The 24,151-nt window shown below is 38.5% G+C and overlaps 2 protein-coding genes across 2 annotated transcripts in view; one reads left to right on the top strand and one right to left on the bottom strand.

The window, feature by feature from the left end:
* The window catches only part of plekhd1 (pleckstrin homology domain containing, family D (with coiled-coil domains) member 1), a 12,292-nt gene extending 4,720 nt beyond the window's left edge, over nucleotides 1-7,572 (top strand). Inside the window, 7 exon segments of the mRNA XM_060879612.1 lie at nucleotides 487-580; nucleotides 791-984; nucleotides 2,631-2,763; nucleotides 4,985-5,129; nucleotides 7,102-7,245; nucleotides 7,428-7,538; nucleotides 7,541-7,572. Coding sequence (XP_060735595.1) covers nucleotides 487-580; nucleotides 791-984; nucleotides 2,631-2,763; nucleotides 4,985-5,129; nucleotides 7,102-7,245; nucleotides 7,428-7,538; nucleotides 7,541-7,572 — 853 coding nt within the window.
* Nucleotides 7,573-8,882: 1,310 nt separating this feature from the next.
* On the bottom strand, nucleotides 8,883-19,287 carry ccdc177 (coiled-coil domain containing 177). Its single transcript, XM_060879184.1, has 3 exons — nucleotides 18,967-19,287; nucleotides 14,897-18,016; nucleotides 8,883-10,218 (listed from the first exon to the last, which is right to left on the bottom strand). Exon 2 carries the CDS (start codon nucleotides 18,008-18,010, stop codon nucleotides 15,479-15,481), a length of 2,532 nt encoding a protein of 843 aa, XP_060735167.1. The 5' UTR covers nucleotides 18,011-18,016; nucleotides 18,967-19,287; the 3' UTR covers nucleotides 8,883-10,218; nucleotides 14,897-15,478.
* Between the last annotated feature and the right edge of the window lie 4,864 nt (nucleotides 19,288-24,151).

Raw genomic sequence — 24,151 nt, 5'->3', positions numbered from 1 at the left:
CTGTGCATTTTTTTTTTTTCCAGTTTTTTTCAAATTTACTGACAGCTGTAACAGCAATAAAGCAAAGTCAGAGTATATTGTAACGTCCCCGGCTAGTCTAGGGGTGGGGGGGAACGAGTAACAGAATAAAACTGGTGTGATGTGTGGAGGCAGCGAGGTTCAAGTCCCAACCCCAGGGCTTTAACAAAGACCAAAACTCAATATCAAAACAAGTTCTTTTATTTTCCAAATGTGGGAGGTTTTCAAGGCTTCAAGAGGGGGCAAGGCCAAAATGACAAACATAAACCCGCTAACTATTAGAAAAAGATTAACTAAACTAGTGTTAGGCAATCAACGGTGTCATGGAATACAAAAAAATGGCAGGATGTTTAGAAATGTGTCATGAAGAGATAAAACATCTTTATAAAATACATTTCTGCATAAGGTTTTGGTAAGTAAAAGTCTCAGAGCTTATGATACTGCTGTAATGCTGTGTTGTGTTTTAAGGGATTTGGATGGAACAGCTCGCTCAATGAAAGGAGTTGAGTCTGAGAAAGAAGAGCTGAACAGACTGACCACTAGACTACAGCAATCTCTTGAGGTAAACAACTTCCTGGAACTGCATTAAAAAATGAAACAGAATTACTCACTTACCGATAATACCATCGAGTAGATAATCCACGCGTCCAAAGAAATATCCACATTTGCACTTGCATTTCCACACGTTTTTTGTCTTTCGATATACATTAAGTGAGCACTAGACATAGTTTTATTGCTGCAATGTTTAGGGATTGTGTTTGGGACTGCTCAGGATCTGTCTAAGGAGAAGCAGCGTACTCTGGATATGCTCAGAAAGAAAGAGATGGACAGGATTGGCTCTAAGAACCAGGCTTCTGTTCCTGAACCTAAATGCCCCAAACCACAGGAGCAGCTACAGGGCAACCTGAGGCACATCGAGGAGCACATGATGTGTCTTCTCTGTGAAAAGAAACAGGCAGAAGAGAGGTATGTCTGAAAAAAGCTAAATCCGTGGAGTACATATAAATACTGAAAAAAGAAAATTATCACGAGCAACAAACACATAAACGTTATGTATATTTGATCTTTTTTCCAATCGGCATCAAGAATTCAACAGCACTGTTTCATTAAAAAAAACTATTACAAAATGTATAAATATATTTATTTATTTATTTATTTACATATTTTGTAATAGTTTTTTTAATGAAACAGTGCTGTTGAATTCTTGATGCCGATTGGACAGAAGATCAAATCACACACAGGTTTATACTGTATTAAAGCACTCATTTTCATACGTTTTTCTTTCTTTACTATGAACTTGCATACAAATTTGCAATGGCACAATGTGCCCTACTTGTTTTCCATGAGGACACATTTATTCAACTTTTTTTTTTTGGAAGGAGTCTCCAGTGTTAGCACTCCACAGTGTATATCATTAACTTCAAGAAAGACGAAAGAGAAAGGGAAGCCAGGGAAGGGGGAAATAGAGAACTTATATCTTATATACCTTATATTAGAAAACAGATAAACAGAATTTTAACTTTTTTATATATTTAAAACATATTTAAAATGTGTTCTTTTATGAATCTTTTTTTTTTCACTGCCATTCCGCCTCATTGCCTCTTACATTACATGTATATTATTTATTTTTATTATTTTTATTATTTTTTATTATTATTTATATTTTTATTATCAACTTGCTGCTCTGTACTTCATTTTAAATCCAACCTCTACATTGCTCTATTCCATGACAAAGTTAAATCTAATATTAACTTTTACCATACAGTACTACATGCCCCACCACCCTACACCCCGAACCCATCCCTGACACCCTCCTGAGTTCAGTACTGAATAATTCATTGCAATGCATGTTGTGTTTTAAAGTATGTGAAGGAATGAACCTATATGTCTGACTCAGGGATACCTCTGTGTTAATGGGGACTGGAGGCAGCTAAGTGGAACTATCCATCGATTTGCAAACGGACGTTGTATTGATCAGACACTAATGAGCAGAGCAGAGCAGTGTATATACAACAGGATATAGACTGACCTGAGACTAGGAATGACTTGCATGACAATAAAACAGTTCTGTGATAGTTAATTATCCTTTTGACAGGTTTGTGCTGCCCTGAAAGTTACCTCGGGTATTTATAGAATTCATGAACTCTTGTTTAAATGCTGATTTAATTCCAACTGTGTCTGGGAACTCTGGTTTCCTCCCTTTGTTCAACACATTCGTTGTAGGATGACTGGCATCTCTAAACTGTCAGTATTGTGTGAGTCTGAAAAAGACCGTGATTTGCAATGGGTTGGCATCCTGCCCCAGGGTTTATAGGTCGTGCCTTAAGTCTTTCTGTATAGACTCCAGGTTCTTTGTCACCCTGTGTAGTATAAGCTCTACATACGGCCAGAACTACCATTATAGAAAATGAATCAACACCGTTATTAGATTTTTATTTAATTAATTCAACAGCAATGTGGTATAAAACATGATAAACGCATCGTTTGCATCTGAAATTGTGCCCTGTACAAGATATTTGTGGGATATTTGTTTTGCAGTAGTGATTACAGTTAGTCTGGCTATATTAGTGCATATTACAGATGTATATAGATGCCTGTGTCTCCCTCTGCAGGCTGAGAGAGAATGAGCAGAAAGCTTATGTGCTGCAGGAGGAGAGAGAGTTTTACTCAGCTCAGGCTCAAACGCTTCAGCAGTCCCTCAGTCAGCTAACAGCTGATAAACAGCAGGCTGAAGCTGAACTCAAGGTGAGTAGGAGGAATATTGTGCAAATAACGGTCTGATCTTGAGGCACAAAACAGAGCAGAGAGAAGGCACTCTTGTGATCTTGAGAAAATTATAACTTATACAACCATTTGAGATCAAATTATTACCATTGGTATAGAAGTGAAATGTATCCTGGTGTCCAATTTCTACACATTTTCTTTCATTTCATTTTATTTTGTTCTGATGGCATATATTTGGTTCAGTTATTCAAAAGCATTTAACTTAAGTGCTAACATATCCGGTATGGCAGCCATAGCATTAAACCCACTGGCAGGTGAAGTGAATATTGGTGGGATATATTAAGCAGGTGAACTAGTGAGCAGTCAGTTCTTGATGTGTTGGAAGCAGAATAAAATGGGCACGTGGATATGAGAGGCTGTGACTAGTCCAAATTGTGACTGGGTTACAGCATCTCCAAAACAGCAGGTCTTGTAAGGCATAAGACCTGTTTTTGAGGTCTTGTGGTCTTGAAGGACCTGTTTTGGAGATGCTGTGACCCAGCCATCAGTTGCCAGTGTGTAGTGGTTCGTATCTACAAAATTGTGGTCCAAGCATGGACAGAGTCATGGGTACCCATGGGGAGAGAAGAGTAATCCATCTGGTCCCATACCACAAGTGAGCTACTGTAGCAAGTACAGTAGGTGTCAGAAAGGTGCCAGAACACACAACGTGTCACAGTTTGCTGTGTATGGGCCTGTGTAATTACAGAGTGTTCAAAGTGCCCATGCTGACCTCTGTCCTCACCAAAAAATGCCTACGATGGGTACATGGTCTGGTCTGATGAATCATGTGGACACCCGTGTGGAAGTGTGTCACTTACTTGGGAAAAAAATGGCATCAGGATGCATTAAGACAAGCTGTTGGGGCAGTGTAATGCTCTGGATAATGTTCTGCTGGGAAACCTGGGGTCATGGCATTCATGTGGATGTTACAAAATGACTCCAGATTTTGTACGTCCAGCATATGACAAATATAACATTCAGAAAAGACTGAAAATATTTCAGCCGTTTATTTTATTTTCTAACATGATAATTGAGGAACAAAACCTGAACCATTTAATGTCATTGTTTAACTAATGACTAATTACTTTAGTTCACTAATTATTGTTAACTCATTTTAAATATTCTTGAAGAAATGTGATTTGAGAAAAATTTAATCTTTTCAAATCGTATACATATCAAATCTTTGATTTTGTGTCAAATGATCAGGAGAGCCGCGTTCACACTGCAAGTCTTAATGCTCAATTCGGATATTTTGCTCAGATCTGATTGTTTTGTTTGGCTGTTCACATTACCTTTTAAAATGTGGCCTATATCAGATACCAGTGTGAACTGTTCTCTGTTTCGAACTGACCCGCATGCGCAAACAAACAATAACAATGACGTCACACGCAGCACGCCGTTGCGCTAAAGTTGGTGAGGTTATGGGGGAAGTAAGCATTTTCGCTTTTCTTTCTAAATGTTTGTGTGATGGCAGCACAGAGACGCAGTGTTTTGAAAATTTTCGGATGTCGAGGGCAACTTTTGATTATTTGATCCATTTTGTAAGTGTAGTCACGTTTGTGTGCGTACTCGCCGGCCCATAATTGTGACGAATGTCGATGTAGATTGACGTAAAAGTCGCATCAAATCCGCCTTGGTTGTTCACACTGTGGATACATTGGAAAAATCTGATTTGGGTCTGATTCAGGACCACATATGGAAGTGGTCTGAATTTGATTTGAGAAAATCAGATCTGGGCTAGATTTGAGTGTTCACACTACTCCTGAAGAAGTCTGACCTGGTCACTTGACCCCAAAAAATTTTGGGTCAACCCCAGATTTGGGCCACTTTTACCTGCAGTGTGAACGTGGCCTAAGTGTGTGAGTTCCTGACCTACAAGTTCACAACCTAATCTGCTATTAAATTTCATAGAGCCTCTCTCTCTCTCTCTCTCTCTCTCTCTCTCTCTCTCTCTCTCTCTGCACACATATCCATTATCATTAAGTTACTCCTGAGTGATAAAAAAAATCAATGGTTCATCTCCACACTCCACTGCATCGTCCTTCTCTCCAGTGAAACATTGCTCATCTATAGCATCTATAATCCCCACATCTTCCTTCAGGTCTATATAATTATGTTATGTGAGTAATGTAAGTAATGTATCTGTATGTGGGTGTGTGTGTGTGTGTGTGTGTGTGTGTGTGTGTGTGTGCGGATCCAGGCTGAGATGGAGTCAAGGGCAGAGATAGAACGCAGGCTGAAGATGGCAGAGGAGGCCTTGAAGAGCCTGGAACAGGGTTTGAACTGTTTGGAGCGCAGCCGCGAGAGAGACGAGAGGATGATGGGAGATGTCGGCCACCTCCGCAGTGAGTGTCATCAAAATTACATGTTGATATTTATAGTCAGATTCTGGATACTATAAGTTGTACATGCAGTAGCTTAGGGCCACTGAGCCACCAGGGGCCCCTGTAAGACTGCATTTTTTTAGTTGATTGTTTTGCTTTGCTCCCCAAAGATTTAGTTATTATATATATTATATTATATATTATATTATTTTATTTTATATATATATATATATATATATATATATATATATATATATATATATATATATACATATATTTCTAGTTAGACATTTCTAGTTATCATGTCTCTTTCAGAATGACTGAACTGGTTCCAATTATTGTTTTCATTCATTCATTCATCTTCTACCGCTTATCCGAACTACCTCGGGTCACGGGGAGCCTGTGCCCATCTCAGGCGTCATCGGGCATCAAGGCAGGATACACCCTGGACGGAGTGCCAACCCATCGCAGGGCACACACACACTCTCATTCACTCATGCAATCACACACTACGGACAATTTTCCAGAGATGCAAATCAACCTACCATGCATGTCTTTGGACCGGGGGAGGAAACCGGAGTACCCAGAGGAAACCCCCGAGGCACGGGGAGAACATGCAAACTCCACACACACAAGGCGTAGGCGGGAATCGAACCCCGACCCTGGAGGTGTGAGGCGAACGTGCTAACCACTAAGCCACCGTGCCCCCTCCAATTATTGTTTACAGCATATTATTTTACCGTAGCGCTCTTAAATCTTAAATCTGATTGGTCGATCCGTTTTCTAGAACATTTCAGGATGTGAATAATCTGTTAAGATTAACTCCTCTTCTTGTCTGGCTGCATCACACGACACAGTGTGATATTTTTCTCAAAGCAATAAGCTTTGTCATGTTGAATTCCTTACTTTATTCTATTCAATGCTAACACTGCGGAAAAAGGGCCCAAGCAGGAAAGCCAAATAAAACCAATATCTTGAGATCAATTGTCTCAATTTCTTAAGATCTTAAAAGAATGTTACAGCATACAGATGCATTATTAGCAAGAGTTTTAATATCAAATGCCTGGTTTAAACCCCTATTAAAGATTAACTTGGTTAATACAGATCTAAATTAACTCTGTGTGTAATTCTTTACTATTTGGGATTACTCTCTCAGTCTGAAAGTTAAAAAATATATGCGACAATATGATATGATTATGGAAAATATACATTAAACAGAATTCATGTGATTACTTCTGAAATCTCCCACAAAAAAACAGACATGGACAAATGAGAAATTTAGACTTCGCCTGAGGGCTTAGTGTTTAGAATGGTTCCCTCGTACCTACAGGATTGGGGGTTTGATTCCTGTCTCATCCTTCGTGCACAGGGCTTGCTTACTGTCCAAGGATATACGCTGAAGACTAAACTCTATAGGGGTTGACAATCCATTCAGGGTGTTTCCTAAATTGTGTCCCATGTCCTCTGGTATAGACTCCAGGCTCCCTGTGAAAGAAAAGTGGTACAGGATAAAAAGTATGAATAAATTGAGTAACTAGCCCACAAGACATTCCCATGATTTTTTTTTTTTTTTGGAAATCTATTTAACTAGACTAAATAACAACAATGAACATATTACAATTCAAAATGATAATAATGCGACAATGGTGCATTATTGCAGACTATGAACAATATGTGAGCGTTTGAGTTCTTGAGATGAGTGAATTTATGTCACCAGATTTGATCCTTTCCTCATGCCGTTTCTGGTGATGAAATGTTGACAGAAAAGCAGGACATTTTTGGCTAACATTTGAAGTTATGAGGTTGCAGAAGGCGATAATGCCTTTAATCTTACAAAGATAAAATTTAAGGTTTCACCCTGTGACTGAAGGTACGCTCGAAAAGTTAAACATGAAAATGTGACCTTTTCTTTGCCGTTGAATAGATTTGCTTTCTGAGATGTGATTCTCTCTCTCTCTCTCTCTCTCTCTCTCTCTCTCTCTGTCTTTTTCAGAGTTCTTTGAGGAGTGTATCTGTGCTGCAGAGATTGAAGCCAAGCTACCTGCCATCATGAAGAACTCTGTGTACCTACATAAAGCTGCTGCTCGACGAATTAAAAGCTGTCGCATCCAGAGACAAGCTTCCAGGCAACACTGGCGTGAGTGTCTCTCTTTCGTCCACTCATAAACACTCACACACACCATGACTAATATAGTGTCACTATAACAAAGATTACGTTCCAATATCATTCGATTTAGGAGAGATGTCTAATTATAATGAACTATAGAACTCTGTTTAGATTTTTTGTCATCCATGTCCATTTGTTTTTCTGAAACACAGGGAAACACTCGCTGTCATTTGCCGGTTCACATGGTGAGACATCCAGCATGGAGGACCTGAAAGAGACCACTCGACGTCTGACTTCAGACAGCTGCTTTCGACAGCCCAGCAAAGCCATCAGCAGACAGAGCACAGTGCAGTCTGAGGACTGAGATCAGTGTGACGTCAACCTGTTCCGTTCAGCGATCAGTGAGGAAAGATTTGCACGTTTTTGTAACTTGAATGTTAAGTTAGAGAGGACAAGGATTAGTGACTGTATTCAACTGTATTTGCGTAGCGCTTTTAACAATGGACATTGTCACAAAGCAGCTTTACAGAAATGTCTTTATTTTATATTTAGAACTAATGAACAAGCCAGAGGCTTGAGGAAAAACTCCCTGAGATATTATGTTATATGATATTATGGATCGTTGTTGGATATTTTCGTTCTTTGTATGAAATCTCTTGCACTAATAGATTCCATGTGAGAGTCGATCCACACCCTGGAAAATGAAACGTCTTTATAGGACCTCTTTCTCTACCGTAATAAGTTATTACTCATTATATACTGTACATTATACTGGACAGAGTTTCATCGGTTTTAGCACAAATTTCTATTCCCCAGTCGCATCTTCAGGATGTGTTCATATTTATTTCTTTTAGTCCACGTACTTGTGCATCATTATGTGTCTGTCTTAAGCATTTCTCAGATCCAATCTCAGATACATTGTAAAAATTCATTCATATTATTTAGGACATTCTTACTGTAATATTCGTTTATCACTTGCTTAAAGCACACTGTACTATACTTTTAAATAGAATGATATACTGTATTTTTACAGGACTACATATTAATAACAGTATATTACTGTAAAAAAAAAAACAACTGTCATTGCCAAGTATACATTAAATAAATAACTTATTCTGTAAAGAAATGTAAAAAAAAATATTATTTAAAAAAAAAGTAATACAAATAAATAATGACATGAATGTGAATCTCATAGTACATGGGTGTACAGGTTCTAAAATATATTAAACAACTTATATTAATGTTTACTAAAAACTTATAGTAACTTGCTAAAATAAATACATTTTAAAAGGTGAGGTAAATAAGATACCTTTACACAATAGGAACAATAACACAATCAGTGGGCATGTGTCCATTTACTTATTTCATTTTATTTTATTTTATTTTATTTTTTGTAAATATAACATAGAATTAAAGATAACGGAAGAAATGGAAATTAAAAACAAGCAAAAAAATATATAAACATGAATGGATGAATGAACAGTGATAGATTTTTTTTTATTATTTCTCACTGGGATGAATAAAGTATCTATGAATCTATCTATCTCTAGACAGACAGACAGAAGACAGATAGATGTACGAATGGACAGAGACAAACGATGGATAGATTGTATCTATCTATCTCTAGACAGACAAGACAAAACAAACAAATATATAAACATGATAGATAGATAGATAGATAGATAGATAGATAGATAGATAGATAGACAGATAGATTGATTGATTGATTGATTGATAGATAGATAGATAGATAGATAGATAGATAGATAGATAGATAGATAGATAGACGGATGGATGGACGCAGACAGATGGACAGAGACAGACAATGGATAGATTGTATCTATCTTTCTCTAGATAGACAGACAAGCAAAACAAGCAATCAAATATATAAACATGATAGATAGATAGACAGACAGACAGACAAGTGGATAGATAGACAAACCGATAGACTGATAACAGAAAACAAGCAAGCAAACAAATATATAAACATCAATGGATGACTGATAGATAGATAGATAGATAGATAGATAGATAGATAGATAGATAGATAGATAGATAGATAGATAGATAGATAGATATTTATAACATAATATTTCTGATAAGTAATCTTGATACAAAACCTGGGCATAAAACCACTCATTGAAAAGTTCAGACTTTATTATCTTTAATCATTCATACAGCATCTTATTCACAAAACATTACGGTTTGAAGCAGGTTAGATCATATATTTAAAACACATCAGTCTGTTTAGTTTTGCTTGTGCACATCCAACAGCTTCTTCTTCTTGTGAGAGTTTATATTTTGAGTCTTTCGAGTTGGAACAAAAAGGACAGCACTCGACACACACACACACACACACACACACACACACACACACACACACACACACACACACACACACACACACAAGCAATCAATATGCTGCTGTGCTGTAACTAACAGCATCTCAGCTTTATTATTATATCAAATGAGTTACTGGACTAGTCAATGGCACCTACAGTTTCTCCAAACGATCCAATCATTATGATCATATCACAGCCAATATTCATCCATCTTGTGTGTTTTAATCTATTTTACAGAACTTACTACCCTGTACTGCCAATTTGAAATTCGAAACAGCGCAAGCATGACGCAAAATAACAAATTATGATTTATTTCATATTTGACTTTTTTTTTCTATTTTTCTTCTAGCATGTCATATTTTAAAAACTTTAACAGAAGCCTAGCAATCTTATGTCAATAAATGATTGAAGCGATAGAGATGTTCATGTATTCCCAGTTTTTATCCCATTTCATATTTTCTCTGTGCATGATACTATAGCTGTACTGTACATTAGAGAATATGCTATTTTGCTGCTTAATAAAGCCACACTTATACTAATCACTGTTCTTTCAGAGAGGAATACGAGATAACGGGTATCAGCGTTCTTCTGTGCCTTTTATTGGGAACAGTCTGCAGCTCATCTCATCTTCATTATCTCCAGACCTTCATAAACATATGACCTAAGAAATAAACAAGTTAATTATTCACTTTTACCAATGCATTTTAAATAACAATAATAAAATCACTGGAAATCAATATATTCATTAAGAACTAACCAAAATGTTAACGCTAAACCACTCGTACAGGAGCCGAGGCTCTACCATGCCTGGGCTGAGAAACCTTCACTTATTTGTTTTAATGTTTTGACCCAAGGCATTATACTACATGGGAAATTATAGGGTGAGAGTGTGAGACACACACACACACACACACACACACACTAAACACACACAAGCAACTCTGCTTTTCATTTGTGCCATGCAGAAAACGTCATTTTTTTTTTTTTACTGAAAAATAATCAGCCTAGGATTTTTATTGTAATTTTGGAAACACTATCTTTGTGCCAGAAGTGAAGATCAGCCACACTGAAATACAATCAGTGTCTAGTCACAGTCTTAAGCCAGGTTTGTGGATGTGGTATTAACGAGATTATCCGTTCCTTATAAAAGAATGTTGGACACTTATTTATCAAGATTTTAGGAAGTACTCCATACTGACTTCATAACAATATGAATAAGATTTGAAAAAAATAGTTTCTGGTGATTATTGTCCAAAAATGCTTGAATTTTCAAATTTTCTTTTTTATTTTGCGAAAACTTTGAATTTGAAATGATGTGATATCACACAATGCATCTTGGCGCAAATCTGCAGAAAATCGATGTTAATCTTGAAAAATTGAAAGCTCCTGCAAATATTGCATCGTTTTCTTGATTTAATTTTCATTGCTGCGTTGTGAAGTAGCTCAATCTTGAAGGAACTGTAAAAAAAAAGTTTATACCCTAGAAATTGTTGAAAATAGTCAAATTTAATATTTCTTTCTAAGAGCGATGAAGACTCAAATGCTCAGGAAATACAGTGTCTTGCAAAAGTATTCGATAAAACAAATAAAAACATTTTAACACGTTTTAACACAAACTCACCTTCTCTTACAATGAAAGATGGTTAGCAAGGAAAAATTCTATTTGCATTAGTATTCAACCTCAGTTAGGTTCTAGAAAGCCCAGTTTTAGGATATTGCCTTAACCAGGATATAATTAATTCTTCACCTGTGGAATATTAAAACCCTTCCCATTTTCTATATATAAACCACCTTAGTTGACCTTTTATTTAATTTTTTTAAAATTCTTATTTTAGTTTCTCGAACTACTTTGTGCATATGTGTGTATTCTTAAGTGTATGTGCAATGTCAAACGCACTGTGAAGCACTTTGGTCAGCCATGTGGCTGTTTGTAAATGTGCTATACAAATAAAGTTGAACTTGAACATTGTACTTTTTACTGAACTTTTTATTGTACTTATTAACCTTTTATTCTACTTTTTACTTTTTACATTTATTTTACTTTCAGTCTGATGGACATGAGTGAAAATGAAACCCAAGAAGCATTCTAATTAAGTTAAAGACAAGGTAATAGAATTTCATAACATAGTAGTAAGGTGTAAAATATTATCTAAGAGGCGGACATCCCAGTAAGCACTGACGGATCGATAGTGAGGAAGTAGAAGTTGCATCACACCACTCAAATGCCATTTAGACAATATCCTCCCTCAAAAACAAGATGGATCGGGATGAAAAACAAGAACAAGATGAAGTCCAGTGGCTGAGAGCGGAGTAAACGTGCACCAGACAACTATTTCAATAGCTGTGCCTAACTGAGGACTGTATGAGAGGATGGCTAGGAAAAAAGTGTAGAAAGAAAAGAAAGAAAGCATTGTTTTTGTCCTAAGCGTGACCCAGAAAACATGTTAAATTCTTTTCCTTTGTTTGTTCGTTTTGTGTTATGAGACCAAGATCAAGATGCAAATGTCTAAGCATTACATGTGGCACAAATCTAATAAAGTCTGTAATTTATTATCACTCCTACAATAAAACATGGTGGTGGAAGCATTATGCTCTAAAGACACGTTTCATCCTAAGGAGAACAAATGGAGTCCACGGGCCGTGAATGATCTCAGAAAACTCCTAATTTAGCTTAAAACATTTCTAACTAGGAATCTTATCTTAAAAGAAATTCAGGAACAAACTCAGAGCAACTCTGAGCCAGGAAAATACAACTTTCATCTTAGTGAGGAGGCGGGGTTAAACCCCATTACAATGTAAGACACAGTCATGTGAAGACTGTGATTGTCTGTTCAATTGAAAATATATAGGAACGTTTTTAAAATCTGCTTATTATAAGCCTTTACTTTGTCACTATGTTAAGATATTTCAGGCTAGCGTTGGGATTACTGTACGTTCGTGACCGATCATATTAGAGATGCACTAACATCTGTATGTTACAGATGTAATGTAAGTCTAAACTTCTATGGCATTTTTTCTTTGTTTCAGAGATGTTCGCGTATCTCTAAATGCCATAGCGGCAGATATATTTGAAATGTTATCAAGGAGCAACTCATTGCACTCTTTTTCTTTTACAACTTTTGGATGTGGTAGCCTATTGTTTAAGGCGTTGGACTACAGATCAGAAGGTCATGAGTTCGAATCCCAGGTCCACAAAACTGCCACTGCTGGGCCCCTGAGCAAGGCCCTTAACCCTCAATTGCTCAGTTGTATAAATTGAAATAAATTGTAAGTCACTCTGGATGGGTGTCTGCTAAATTCCAGAAATGTAAATGCACTAAGAATTTTCATAAATACGGGCCTAGAACAGAAACACATTGAGTATCTGTGGCACTGCATGAAAATTTAAGTCAACAAAACAACACCCTATCCAGATCTAGTAACAATGGGTGAAAATCACTCTAGATCTGTTTGCAAAGCTGGTAGGAACTTACCATAAAATGCTTTTATTTCTGGACTTATTAGGGTTGAATACATAACCAAGCAACATTTTTCAGGTTCATTCTGTAATAAGCTACTGATTAATAACAAAAACAACATAATATTGGCTGTATAAGCAACATCTCTAGGTCAGATGAGCTTGAACTAACTTAAAAGTTTGAGGGGGTTGAATACTTTTGCAAAGCACTAGATCAGACATTTTGTGTATTTACTCAAGATTTTAGTGATAGTAAACAAGTCCAGCATTATCAGCCTGTACTCTTTTTTTTCCTACCATCTACCCTGTGCTTGGATGAGGTGGCACTTTGGTCTGTCAGCAATAAGAAAGCACTCTTCTACATCCAGCCCTCTCCCACTCACATTCCCTTGATCCCTTGGGATTTCATCAAAGGCCTGAGCCATCGTCTCCACCGCACATTGCTATGGCAACTACTGCTTAAAAATGGGTCTCGTGCTCCTCTCCATTTCTGTTCTCTGTTTCTCAGTCAGGAAGATTATGTGATTGTGCAATTTGTTGTTTTCAGATGGAGGTTAGTTCAGTTTTTTTTCCCCCCCAGAAATGTCTGATTACAGTATGACCCCATTTCTGCATCTGTAAGCTGGAGACCACGATTTTAGTTAGTTTGTATTCAATTGGTGAACAGTGTGCTCGTAATCTACTTCAGGTCTTGTGTTGCTGAGCTGAGTCATAAGGATGCAGGTCGTTTTCAGAAAACATATTGCTAGTTTAGAGACATACAAGTTAAAGAAGCAAAATATTGATTGAAAAAAAAAACAACCCAATTTTTTCCTCCTTAAACATTCTTTGAACTCATGACATTACGTTATGTTTCCCTTATCAAGAGTGACTTATCATATAATCATGTTACCTAACCGCTCTTGGTACAGCTGCATTTTATCTTGGTACATTTTCCTTCTGTGCCACTTAGTGCTAGCATTATAGCATCACATGTGCTTCTGCCTACTTAACCGCTCATCTGCTTGACAGTTATAAAAGTTATAAAAGATTTGTAACATCAGTTATATCTGATTTATAACTCATACTGATCAAGAGTCCATTCACTGGACTGTTTTTCTTTCTAATGAGGTCTCATGAATCACCACTACTGTTAATTAGCTAGCATTGTTAGCTAACTACCATGGAACAGTGCTAACTAGCTTACACAAATAGGGACAGCTAAAAACTCTCTGGAAAGTTCATGGAGATTTGTTGCTGCGAGAATGATCAAGAGTGTCTTTTGCTGTCTTGTTTTTTGTTTTTTTTTGCAATTAGGTCTCCTGAGTCACTATTGATGTTAACCAGTTAGCATCATTAGCTAACTCCCATGCAACCCATGCAATAAAAATACGCAAATTAACCTCATGACAGTATATTCCATATATGTCCATATACAGTAAGTGCAGTAATCTGTGCAAATTTATAGGATTGGAAGTCCATCAATTTAAGGTTTGCGTTAGTCTTCAGTTCAATCTTGCTTTTATTTGTATAGCACATTTAAGAACGGACATTGTCGCAGAGAAGCTTTACAAGTATACTAAAAATGTAAATAATAATTAAGTTTAAAATTGAAATTTATATTAATCCCTAAAGAGCAAGCCAGAGGCAATGGTGGCAACGAAAACCTCACTGACTCCCTAGTCTTGTGTATGTAAATTTGCACATACTTTAGTAAAAGAATAAAAAAATTTTGGTGATTTTCATGAATACCAAGTTTCTTTTGAAACACTCACACTAATGATTTATGTACAGGTCTATTCGTATGCAGCTGTTTGTAAAGTTCTTCATATTTTCTAGGTTATTTGGACATTTTTCTCCTATAGCTTAATAATTGAGGGAGAAGGAAATAAAATGAACATACCTGACTGTGAGAGAATACAGAATGTCAGCTCAGGTTCATGGATCCTGATGCTGAAGCAATACTTCACTGCTTCATCAGCATCTGAATTCTGCTGAGATCACACTTTGCCACATCTTCACGTACACCCTGCTTGGTCAGCGGTGTCTATCACACATAGGCAAGTCCTCGTTTACTGTCAGTAGGTGTCAGGTTGGGATTTCTAACAAAATCATGCACCCCGTTCTGTCACTCTGCACTCTCTTTTGTTCGGGTCTAACAAAATAAGTCATCAGTGATGAAATGATGATTTGTAGTATCTAGAAAACAACAGACTCTTTATGAACAGTGTTCAGATAAGTTTGGCTATTTGCCATGTTACGAACAGGCATACCACTGCAAGCGACTCATCCACACACAACCACCGGTGACAAAACTAAGACGAATGTATTTCGTTCATGTTAATTAACTGAAGAGTTGGAAAAGAAAATTGTATTGATTCTGTAATGAGCAAAGCTTTGGGTCCAGTTCTGTGAAGAGGCTGCCATGGAGGCTCAAGCAGCTCATTTCCAATAGCAGGCAAATAGAGAGTAGAGAGTAAACATCTCACTTTTCATCCAAACTAGCTTGTAACTGTGCTTCCAGGACCATTTTGTCAAAGGTGCGCATGTTGGTCTCTTCTCGCACGCGGTCCCGGACATGGAAAGAGGCACGTGCGACTGAGCGGGCGCTTTCTAACACAGCACGTTTTTCACGGAATATCTGTTCACTTTTCTCTAGCTTGCGCTCTATTGATTGAAGCAACTCCAGGCGCCTCTGCTTCTCCTCCTCCTCCACTTTCTGACGATTCAGTCTCTGAAGCCGCTCTTTTTCCAGTCTGCTCTGGGCAGCACGCTGCGCTTTTTCTCGGGCCCTCTCCTCTGCTACCATAGCGGCCTGCTGAACCCGCTTCATGGCTTCCTTCGCCCGGGCCTCCTTCTGATATTTTTGTTGCTGCTCGCGCTGCTCAGCAGCCTTCCTCGCTTTCTGGATCTGTTGTTCTTCACGCTTCGCCTTCTCCCGAATCTCTTGCCCACGTCGTTCCTGTATCTGCTCATAGTTCTCTAATGAGCGACTCAGCTTTTCTATCGCAATTCGCCGTGCTTCCTCTCGCTCGTCTGCTTCGCGGCGCTCAATCTCCTGTATGAGTGCTGTATGTCGCCGCTTTTCGGCACGATTGAGGCCACGAAGCTCCTCCAGCATCTGGTGCTCTCGCTCTTGCCTCTTTAACTCTGCAATGGTTAGCTTCTCTTTGATGAGCACCTTCTCATGCTCCTGCAAAGTAGCCCGCTCTTCTTCCAACATTTTTAGGGTCTGCTCCTGCATGGCCTTCTTCAGCTTTTCCTCACGAGCAGCCTGCTGAAGCTTTAGCAACCTGCTTCTCTCTTGTTGCTCAGCTAATTCCCTCCAGCGCTCCTCGCTTTCTGCCACCCGGCGTAACTTGGCCGCTGCCGCATCCCGTTCCTGCTGGCTGAGTCTCCGTTGCCTGGTGGAAAACTGTGACTGCCACGCTCTCTGGCACTGAAGCACTGCTCGCTGTTTATCTCGATCTTCACGTTCACGCCGCAGTTCCTCTAATCGGCGTTCACTGTCCCACTGCAAATGTGCTACGTAGCGTGTTTGACTCATGATATCTTCTTCTTGATGCCTGGCTAGCATTAATGCTGCAATCTTACGGTCGCGTTCCGGTACAGCCTTCAGACCTCGGCGCTTTACCTCTTTTACAATGCGCTCTACCTTCTGTGTAGTCTGCGGAGAATGACTCAGATCTCCCAAGCTTAAGCTTCGGCCCATCAGAGAGTTAAACGTAGCTAAGGTACGAGCACGAGGACTAGAGGTCTTACCCCAGTGATCCCTTGCCCCTTCCCAGCTGTAAGAGGAGGATGCGGACTCTGAAGAGGCACATGTGGTTGTTGTTGCTGTTGTGGTAGTGGTTGAAGTGTTAGAAGAGCTAACCACTTCCCTTTTTCTTTGTAAGGATTCTAAAGAATGGCTTCTCTCTCTGGACTTTGACATAGACATAAAGTGTCCATTGTGCTGCGTAAATGGACTAGTGATGCCATTGGCAGGGCTCTGTGCTGCTGACTTTGATACAACTGGCGCCAGGCATGATGACATCCTTGGGAAAGATGAAGGCTTCGGTGTTGACCTGGGGAATGTGTTTGCAGACTTTGATAGGGTACTAGGTGGACACTTTTTGGACACTGGTGCCCCTGGTGTTGAAGTAACAAATTTTGGAGATATGGATACTTGAGTCCTTCCAGCAGACTCGGCAAGTAATTTAGACTGTTTTACAGAAGCCACTTTAACAGAATGCCCAGTGCTCAATGGACTTGATGTTAAGGACTGAGCTGAAATCATTTTAGTAGATGAAGGAGATGTTTTTGTTAATTGTTCAGAGCATTGAGGTATATTTTTTGACACAGACTGTAACACTGGAGTAGCATGTGGTTTTGGTGGACCCCTGTTAGCAGGTGACTTTTTGGTGATGAGACCAGCGGTAACAGCACCATGAATGCTCTGATTATTTTTTTCAGTGCTGTTTGTATCTTGAGGCTTCTCTAAATCCTGTGATCTGCTGCTGTTGTTCAGTGCTACCTGAACGGCCCTTTTTTTCTCCTCTTGAATTATTCTTTCTCGTTCATCTCTGCAGTGTCTGAGTTTGGCATGCCTGTCCTTCTCATACACTTCAAACATCCCTGTGGCTACACGCATGCTATGGCCGGGTGCCTCACGCGCAAAATCAGACAGCGGTCGAGACAGAAGTTCCACTGGTTTGACTCCGCATCGTGCGCATGCCTCGAGTGAACGAGGACTGGTCAGCACATAACGGCTGCCTTCTGCAACTGGAGAATCGAAGTTATAAAGGTCTAGATGTAGCTTAGGAGGTTCAGTTTCACTGTTCTGTAACTGGCTACCTTGAGGGCTCTGTTCAAGTTCCACTTTGGGTTCTTGTTCTGGAGAGCCAAGAGCAGTCTTTTCCTTTTCCCCATCCTCATCCTGTTCAGGTAGAGAAGGGGCTTCAGATGCTGCAGCTGGGGTCTCAAAATATGGACATTTGATCCTATTCTGGTCCTCGGGTTCCAGCGGATCCACCATGGTAAGCTGTGCGATAAGCAGAAAAAAGGAAAAAAGATTAATTAGTGAGGAGCTGTTTGTAATCCACCGGAGACTGTTGTACTTCCCAGAAATTACACACAAGCATGAAAATCAGTTACATGATGTATGGCTTGCATTTTTATTTAAATATTTTTTTTTAAATAATTTCTATGTCCACCCTTGATTTTATAACCACCTTTAAATGTTATGATTGCCCTCTGTGTAGCTTCTAAGTACATTTATAATCACACCATCTAGTGTCACCCAAATGAGGATGAGGTTCCCCTTTGAGTCTGGTTCCTTTCAAGGTTTCTTTCTTTACCATCTAAGGGAGTTTTTCCTCACCACAGTCACCGCAGTCACCTCAGGCTTGTTCATTGGGGATACATACAAACACATTTAAATATATCTAATATCAATCTTGAACTTTTGTATTATTTCAAGCTTTGTATTAACTTTTTGTTTTATGTCTATGTTCTGTAAAGCTGCTTTGAGACAATGTCCATTGTTAAAAGCGCTATACAAACAAATGTGAATTTGCTTTTGAATCCTTTAACCTGTAATAATTTTTTATTCTACACCCAAACTGAATGCGTCATCAGCTCCATATATAAACACGTTTCCTATAATAAACAGGCCTTATGTGTGTGTGTGTGTGTATATATATATATATATACACATGGGTTTAGTCCCAGCACAGAACATCACTTTAACACCATGTTCACCTTAAACAGGTTTATATGACATACTGTATATATTACAAAGACAAAATTTGTTTTAGCAAACATCAAATGCAGCTGATCAAGCTTATAAAGCTCGTAATACGAGAAAAGGCCCAGTATAGGCCCGCACACCGCGCGCTATTGCGCAAACCGAGATTACCGACACATCAGGAATACTGTGCGTGAAAATAAATGTCGCGCATCTTAAATGAAATCCTTAAAACAGTGATTTACCTTTTAGCTCGCAGATTTTTTGACGAAGCGTTCTGCAGCGCTGTGAATGCACTCTCTCGTACAGCCTGCATAATAAGCGCTTAGGAGCACCGCATCTCTGCGCTCAAACCCGAATCCCACAGCGACACTATGCGGTTTTCTTTACTCCGAGCTGAACCAATACGACGTTATCACGGTTATCCCGCGACCTCCAACAACGAGAGTCAGCCGTGGGTTAGAGATTTTTTGCATGCACAAAAGGAAATCGGATCATGTATGGTCCTCCACCTCCTCCTCCATCCTCTTCTCCACATCATCATCATCATCATCAGTCTCCACCTGCATCCTGTTTCTCCAGCATTCACACTGCGCCTCCTTCTGACTACAGGTTAAAAATATCCACTGCAGCCGCCCTTTATTGTCACTTTATTATCATGAATATACCCTCTTACCCACTGGCTAAAAGCAGAATGAATGCTTTGTAATTAAACTCACAGTCTATAGAAATATATAACTAAACCTAATGGTCTATCTTAATGCATTCATAGAGCCCTAAAGTATTTGTTTGCTTGTTTGTTTGTTTCTCATATTTCATGTACAGAACATATATCATTATTTCTGGTTGAATTATCATTGGTTAGTTATTATATAAATATTTAAATGAATTCAGTAATTATTTCTAATTATTGTGCTCGTAATAGACTTATTATTAAATTCTTTTGACTAGACTTTTATTTTGGTATCCTAAGTTTTTTGCTCTTTTTGATTTTTTTGTTTATTCTATTCTGCTTATTTACTACAATTTTATTCAAGAGATTGTGTATTGTATTGTTTTTTGTTGTATTGGATTTAGATATTTACTTACTTACTTATTTATTTTATATTACTCTAGGACCTTGTGTACATCCCAACTATTCATTCTTGCATTCATTCATTTATTTGTGGTTTTTTTTTTTTTGGCAGACTATTTAAAAGCTCTAAATAGACTCTATCAAAACAAATGTCTAATAAAAGCATTACAGTGATCTCAGCGTTAGCATGTAGTATCTCTGTTTGTTTGAATAATAATATTAAGGACATTTTACCTTGTGCTTTTATGGTAGAACTGCAGTAGCACCAGTTAAACACAAGGAGGCGCCACGTGCACAGTACAGTGAGCTGGATATCCCGGTTAAAGGCCCAAAGCCTAACATCTTGAGCAGTGTTCCTCAGTACTGGCATTTGGCAGAAGCCCTTATCTAGAGGGACTTACATTTGGTCTCAATTTATACAACTGAGCATTTAACGGTTAAGGGCCTTACTCAGGGGCCCAGTGGTGGCAGCTTGGTAGACCTGGGATTCAAATTACCTCTTGAGTTTAAAGAGTTTAGGAAAGAGTTGGCAAAAATGGTGTCAAAGTATGAGAAAATAATCACACAGCTCAATTCACTTATTTACCAAATTATTCTTGTAGATATGCAAAAATCATACCTTTATGAATCTTTTATTACTCTTCCCTATGACTGAACATGTATACATCGAATGCACCTCACGAGGGAAAACTCAACTCCGTTAATTCCTTTTATGTCAGCATGCGAAAAAATTCCAATGATCTAAGCAAGTATAAATATTTTTCAGACAACACTATTTTTTTTTTTCGCCACAGCAAAACAATACTGTTTATATGGTTAGGAGAAGCTATCCCAAGAGAGTGGCATAGGGAACTGATTGTAAACTGTTGTGTTTTGTGGTTTCAATATGTCACATTACTGATGCAAACTTTTGTGGAAGTATCTTTGATCCATCTTTCAGTGTGTATTTTGCTGTTGTTGTTGTTGATGTGGTTGCCATTGTTGTTGCTGTTGGTGGGTTACTGTGTTCTCTGTTGGAAGACATAACCAAAATGATCTAAAACCTACTAAATCTTAGTCTTGATTATTCTTAATATAAAAGGTTTTTTTTAAATAAATACAACTGTATTTAATAAGGACATGATGAACTTTGGCCTAAACTGGTTCTGGATGTGTTTTAATGTAACTTAATGTTATATAGTATGTATTTTTGTATATACATTTGTCTTCACTGTCAGTCCACTGTTTGTGAAGGAGAAGTGTGTGGGTTTAGAGATTAGATAACTGGTGGAATGGGTGCTGGTGACCCACTAAACTCTTGACCTGTGAGGGGAACAGTGCGAGTTTAATTGACCCCCTGTCTGTCAGCTGTATCACAAAAGCAGTGAGTAAGAACTAACAACAGGGAACGTACTTGCTGCCGTGTAAATTGGGGGCATGGGATGTATCGGGGGTCAAGATTGGTGCAGCCAGTATGCAGTTCAGTGGATCTGGAGCGTGTGTGTGTGCGTGTGTGTCCTCTGAGCTGCACTGGGGTCATAGAGAGGTGAGATACATAGTAGAGGTACTGTATAGTACTCAGACACTGGCCCAAGGCTAGTATTCATCTTAATACAGTATGAAGCTCTTTTTTTTTCTTGTTTAAGGTGTAATTGATGCCATGCTGTCCATCTTTAAACCACATTGGTCTGATAAGCTCAGTTGTGGAGTTGGACTTGCACCTGAAAAACACCTTCTCTAGCCAGGAACATGTCAAGATGTGAAAGAGTAGCCATATAAAAAATAAATCATGAGGCATGTCTGAATGGTAATGATACATTTTTTGAAAAAATATGACTTAAAGTAGAATTATTTACTAAGAATACATCCTTCAATACATCCTTCAAGCAGGTTTGCCCTCATGAAGAACAGGATCTCTGATTGCCCCGGTTGACATTTTCAGTTTGGCTTTGTCAACTTCAAGGGCCATGTTTTCATGACAGTTCTGACAACTCCCAGCTCTTCTGTTCTCTGTCGCTGCGTCTCTTCCCCTGGCTCAGATGAAGAGAATCCCCTCTCTGGAAGAGAGAAAAGTGTCCCAGAGTCCAAGCTGTTAATTCAATCAGGAGTGTGGCATGCTCAATTAGGCATCCATAAGGACCCAGGAAGGGTCCGTGGGGCCCTGTGGAGGGCAGGCAGCCCAACCTCTGAGAACCATTAATTGTGGATGACAGTGTGTAAACATTTGGGTGAATAGGCGGCACAGGTGCTGGACACCCAAGCCCTGTCTCAATGGCCCTTTTCACACCCAGATTCCCTCTGCACTCCCTCACTTTTACTCCTTCTTCTTTTTCTAACATTATATAAGATACAACAATGACAGGGTTAGAAGAAGTTGAGCAATCTGTGTAGAAGAAAAAAAAGGGGATTGAGTGGTTGGCGAGATGTGGGGGAGATGAAGAGGCTCCTCTGATTCAGAAGCGAGCACCCACTGCAACCAGAACATGTAAAAGATGTGGAATTCATCAAATGAAAGCCAGATGAGAGGCTTTAACGGAAGCAGACTCTCCTTCTGACCTCACTTTTTTTTCTGAGAAGTCCCCTCTCTGTCCATCCTGCTTTTTCTCTACACTTTTTGTTTTTGTTTTTTTTTTCTCGATTTTCTTCTGTTTCCTAACTGAGATCTACCAAGAAATACAGTATATAAAACCGTCAATCAGTATACATAATCCTGTTTGTAAGCAGGAACTTATATTTTTATACTTTTTTTAATGTAATCCGAAGAGTTGGAAAATAGAACATATTGCTGAAATATTAATCAGGGTTGGCTGGTATAAATGGGCTTTCCTTAAAAATAAAAAAGGCTCAGTTTATCTTATTTGCTTGTAAATATCTTAAATATCTTGTATTTAGATAGTGTATTTATTTATTTATTTATTATTTTTTTCCTCTTCTTTTTTCCTTCTACAACAGCATCACCAATAGACTGAATAGGTAAAGAAGAGGCTGTGGCTGATTTCTTTCTAGCACAAACTGTACATTCACACAACCCCATGTGCTTTTGGATTAAGTGATTACACTTACACTTAAGAAACCTTAGATTTGTTTACAATTGTACTGTAAATGTGGGATTTAGAGCGTGGGTTGTGGTAGCTTTGTGGTTAGATCAGTAGTCCATCGCCTGTCTATATAATGCCTGTCTGACCACCAAACTTCCACTGCAGGGTCCCGGAGCAAGGCCTCATTTGCTCTGTTGTCTAAAATGAGCTTAAAATGTAAGTCGCTCTAATGCTGGAAATGTAAATAAAATACACTTAACTGCATTTTGCTGACTCATTCATAGCATCAGCAGTGATAATGAAGCTACATTTCAAATATAGCAGCTCTAATAAACATGGGGTTCAAGGTGAAATACTTCCTCAATTACGGATTTTTTTTTTTTTTTTTAAATAGAAGTAAACTGAGTCAACTCAAAAGACAAATTCGACAAATTACTCAAAGATGTGATTCAACTGAACTTATTTTTTGTGGTCGGGACAACACAGCTGTTTAATGTTGAGTACAGCTTTTCTTTTTACTTACTATTCAGAAGACAGATATGGCTTAAAACATAAATCTTTTTTCAACAAACGTGAATTTTGTAGTCCTGTATAATTTTCTAGAGATGTAAATGTTATAATAGCAGCCTGGAGTATAATTAGAAAGTTGCTAAGTATACATGTGCTTTAGACAGGGCTTTTGTTGTTAATACCCATTAAGAATTTATGAAGAGTTTCAAATCTTTTAAGTGCAAAAAATGCTGGACAAAGTAACTTTCCAGTTGATCTGACAAACCCCAATAAAGCTCAGTCCAGATGTCTAATTGCATGAGATGAAACTGGGTTTAACAGTGAATTGCATGGTGTGAAAAGCACAGGTATTGTGATCACTCAACAAGAACTGTGCTTGTCCTGCTTATCTTAGACATCATAATAATATACAGGCATGGGGGACATTCTCTCATCTGAACATTTCTGTTGATTAAAGGCATGCAATGTGCACAGCCTGGCGATAATTAAACCCAAATCGGCAGGGAGTCGCTAGCTGCTTATGTCTACAGACACCTGCTAATTTTCTGGCGGCTCTGTTGCTGTAAACAGACACTGGACAGTGAATTGAGGATCTGTCAAAAGGGCCGACGTGATAATTGGGCAGTGCGGGTCGTGTCAGTTTGTTTGTTAATTCTTTTTCACCGCCCCTTTTGTCAAGTAAACGTTTCAAGTCCAGCCAAGTGACAACACCAGACCGTGTCGGACAACTTTCCTCCAGCAATAGATTTTCACACTGTACTTTTGTCTGGTGCCCAGGCATAGTTAAAGCAGAGAGGGCAGAGCGAAAGTGGATGCAGAACATTAAGT

This window comes from Tachysurus vachellii, chromosome 10 (genome assembly GCF_030014155.1).
Source record: "Tachysurus vachellii isolate PV-2020 chromosome 10, HZAU_Pvac_v1, whole genome shotgun sequence".
Classification (NCBI taxonomy): Eukaryota; Metazoa; Chordata; class Actinopteri; order Siluriformes; family Bagridae; genus Tachysurus; species Tachysurus vachellii.
The sequence above is the reverse complement of the archived record's forward strand: the minus strand, read 5'-3'. Positions and strand labels throughout refer to the sequence as shown.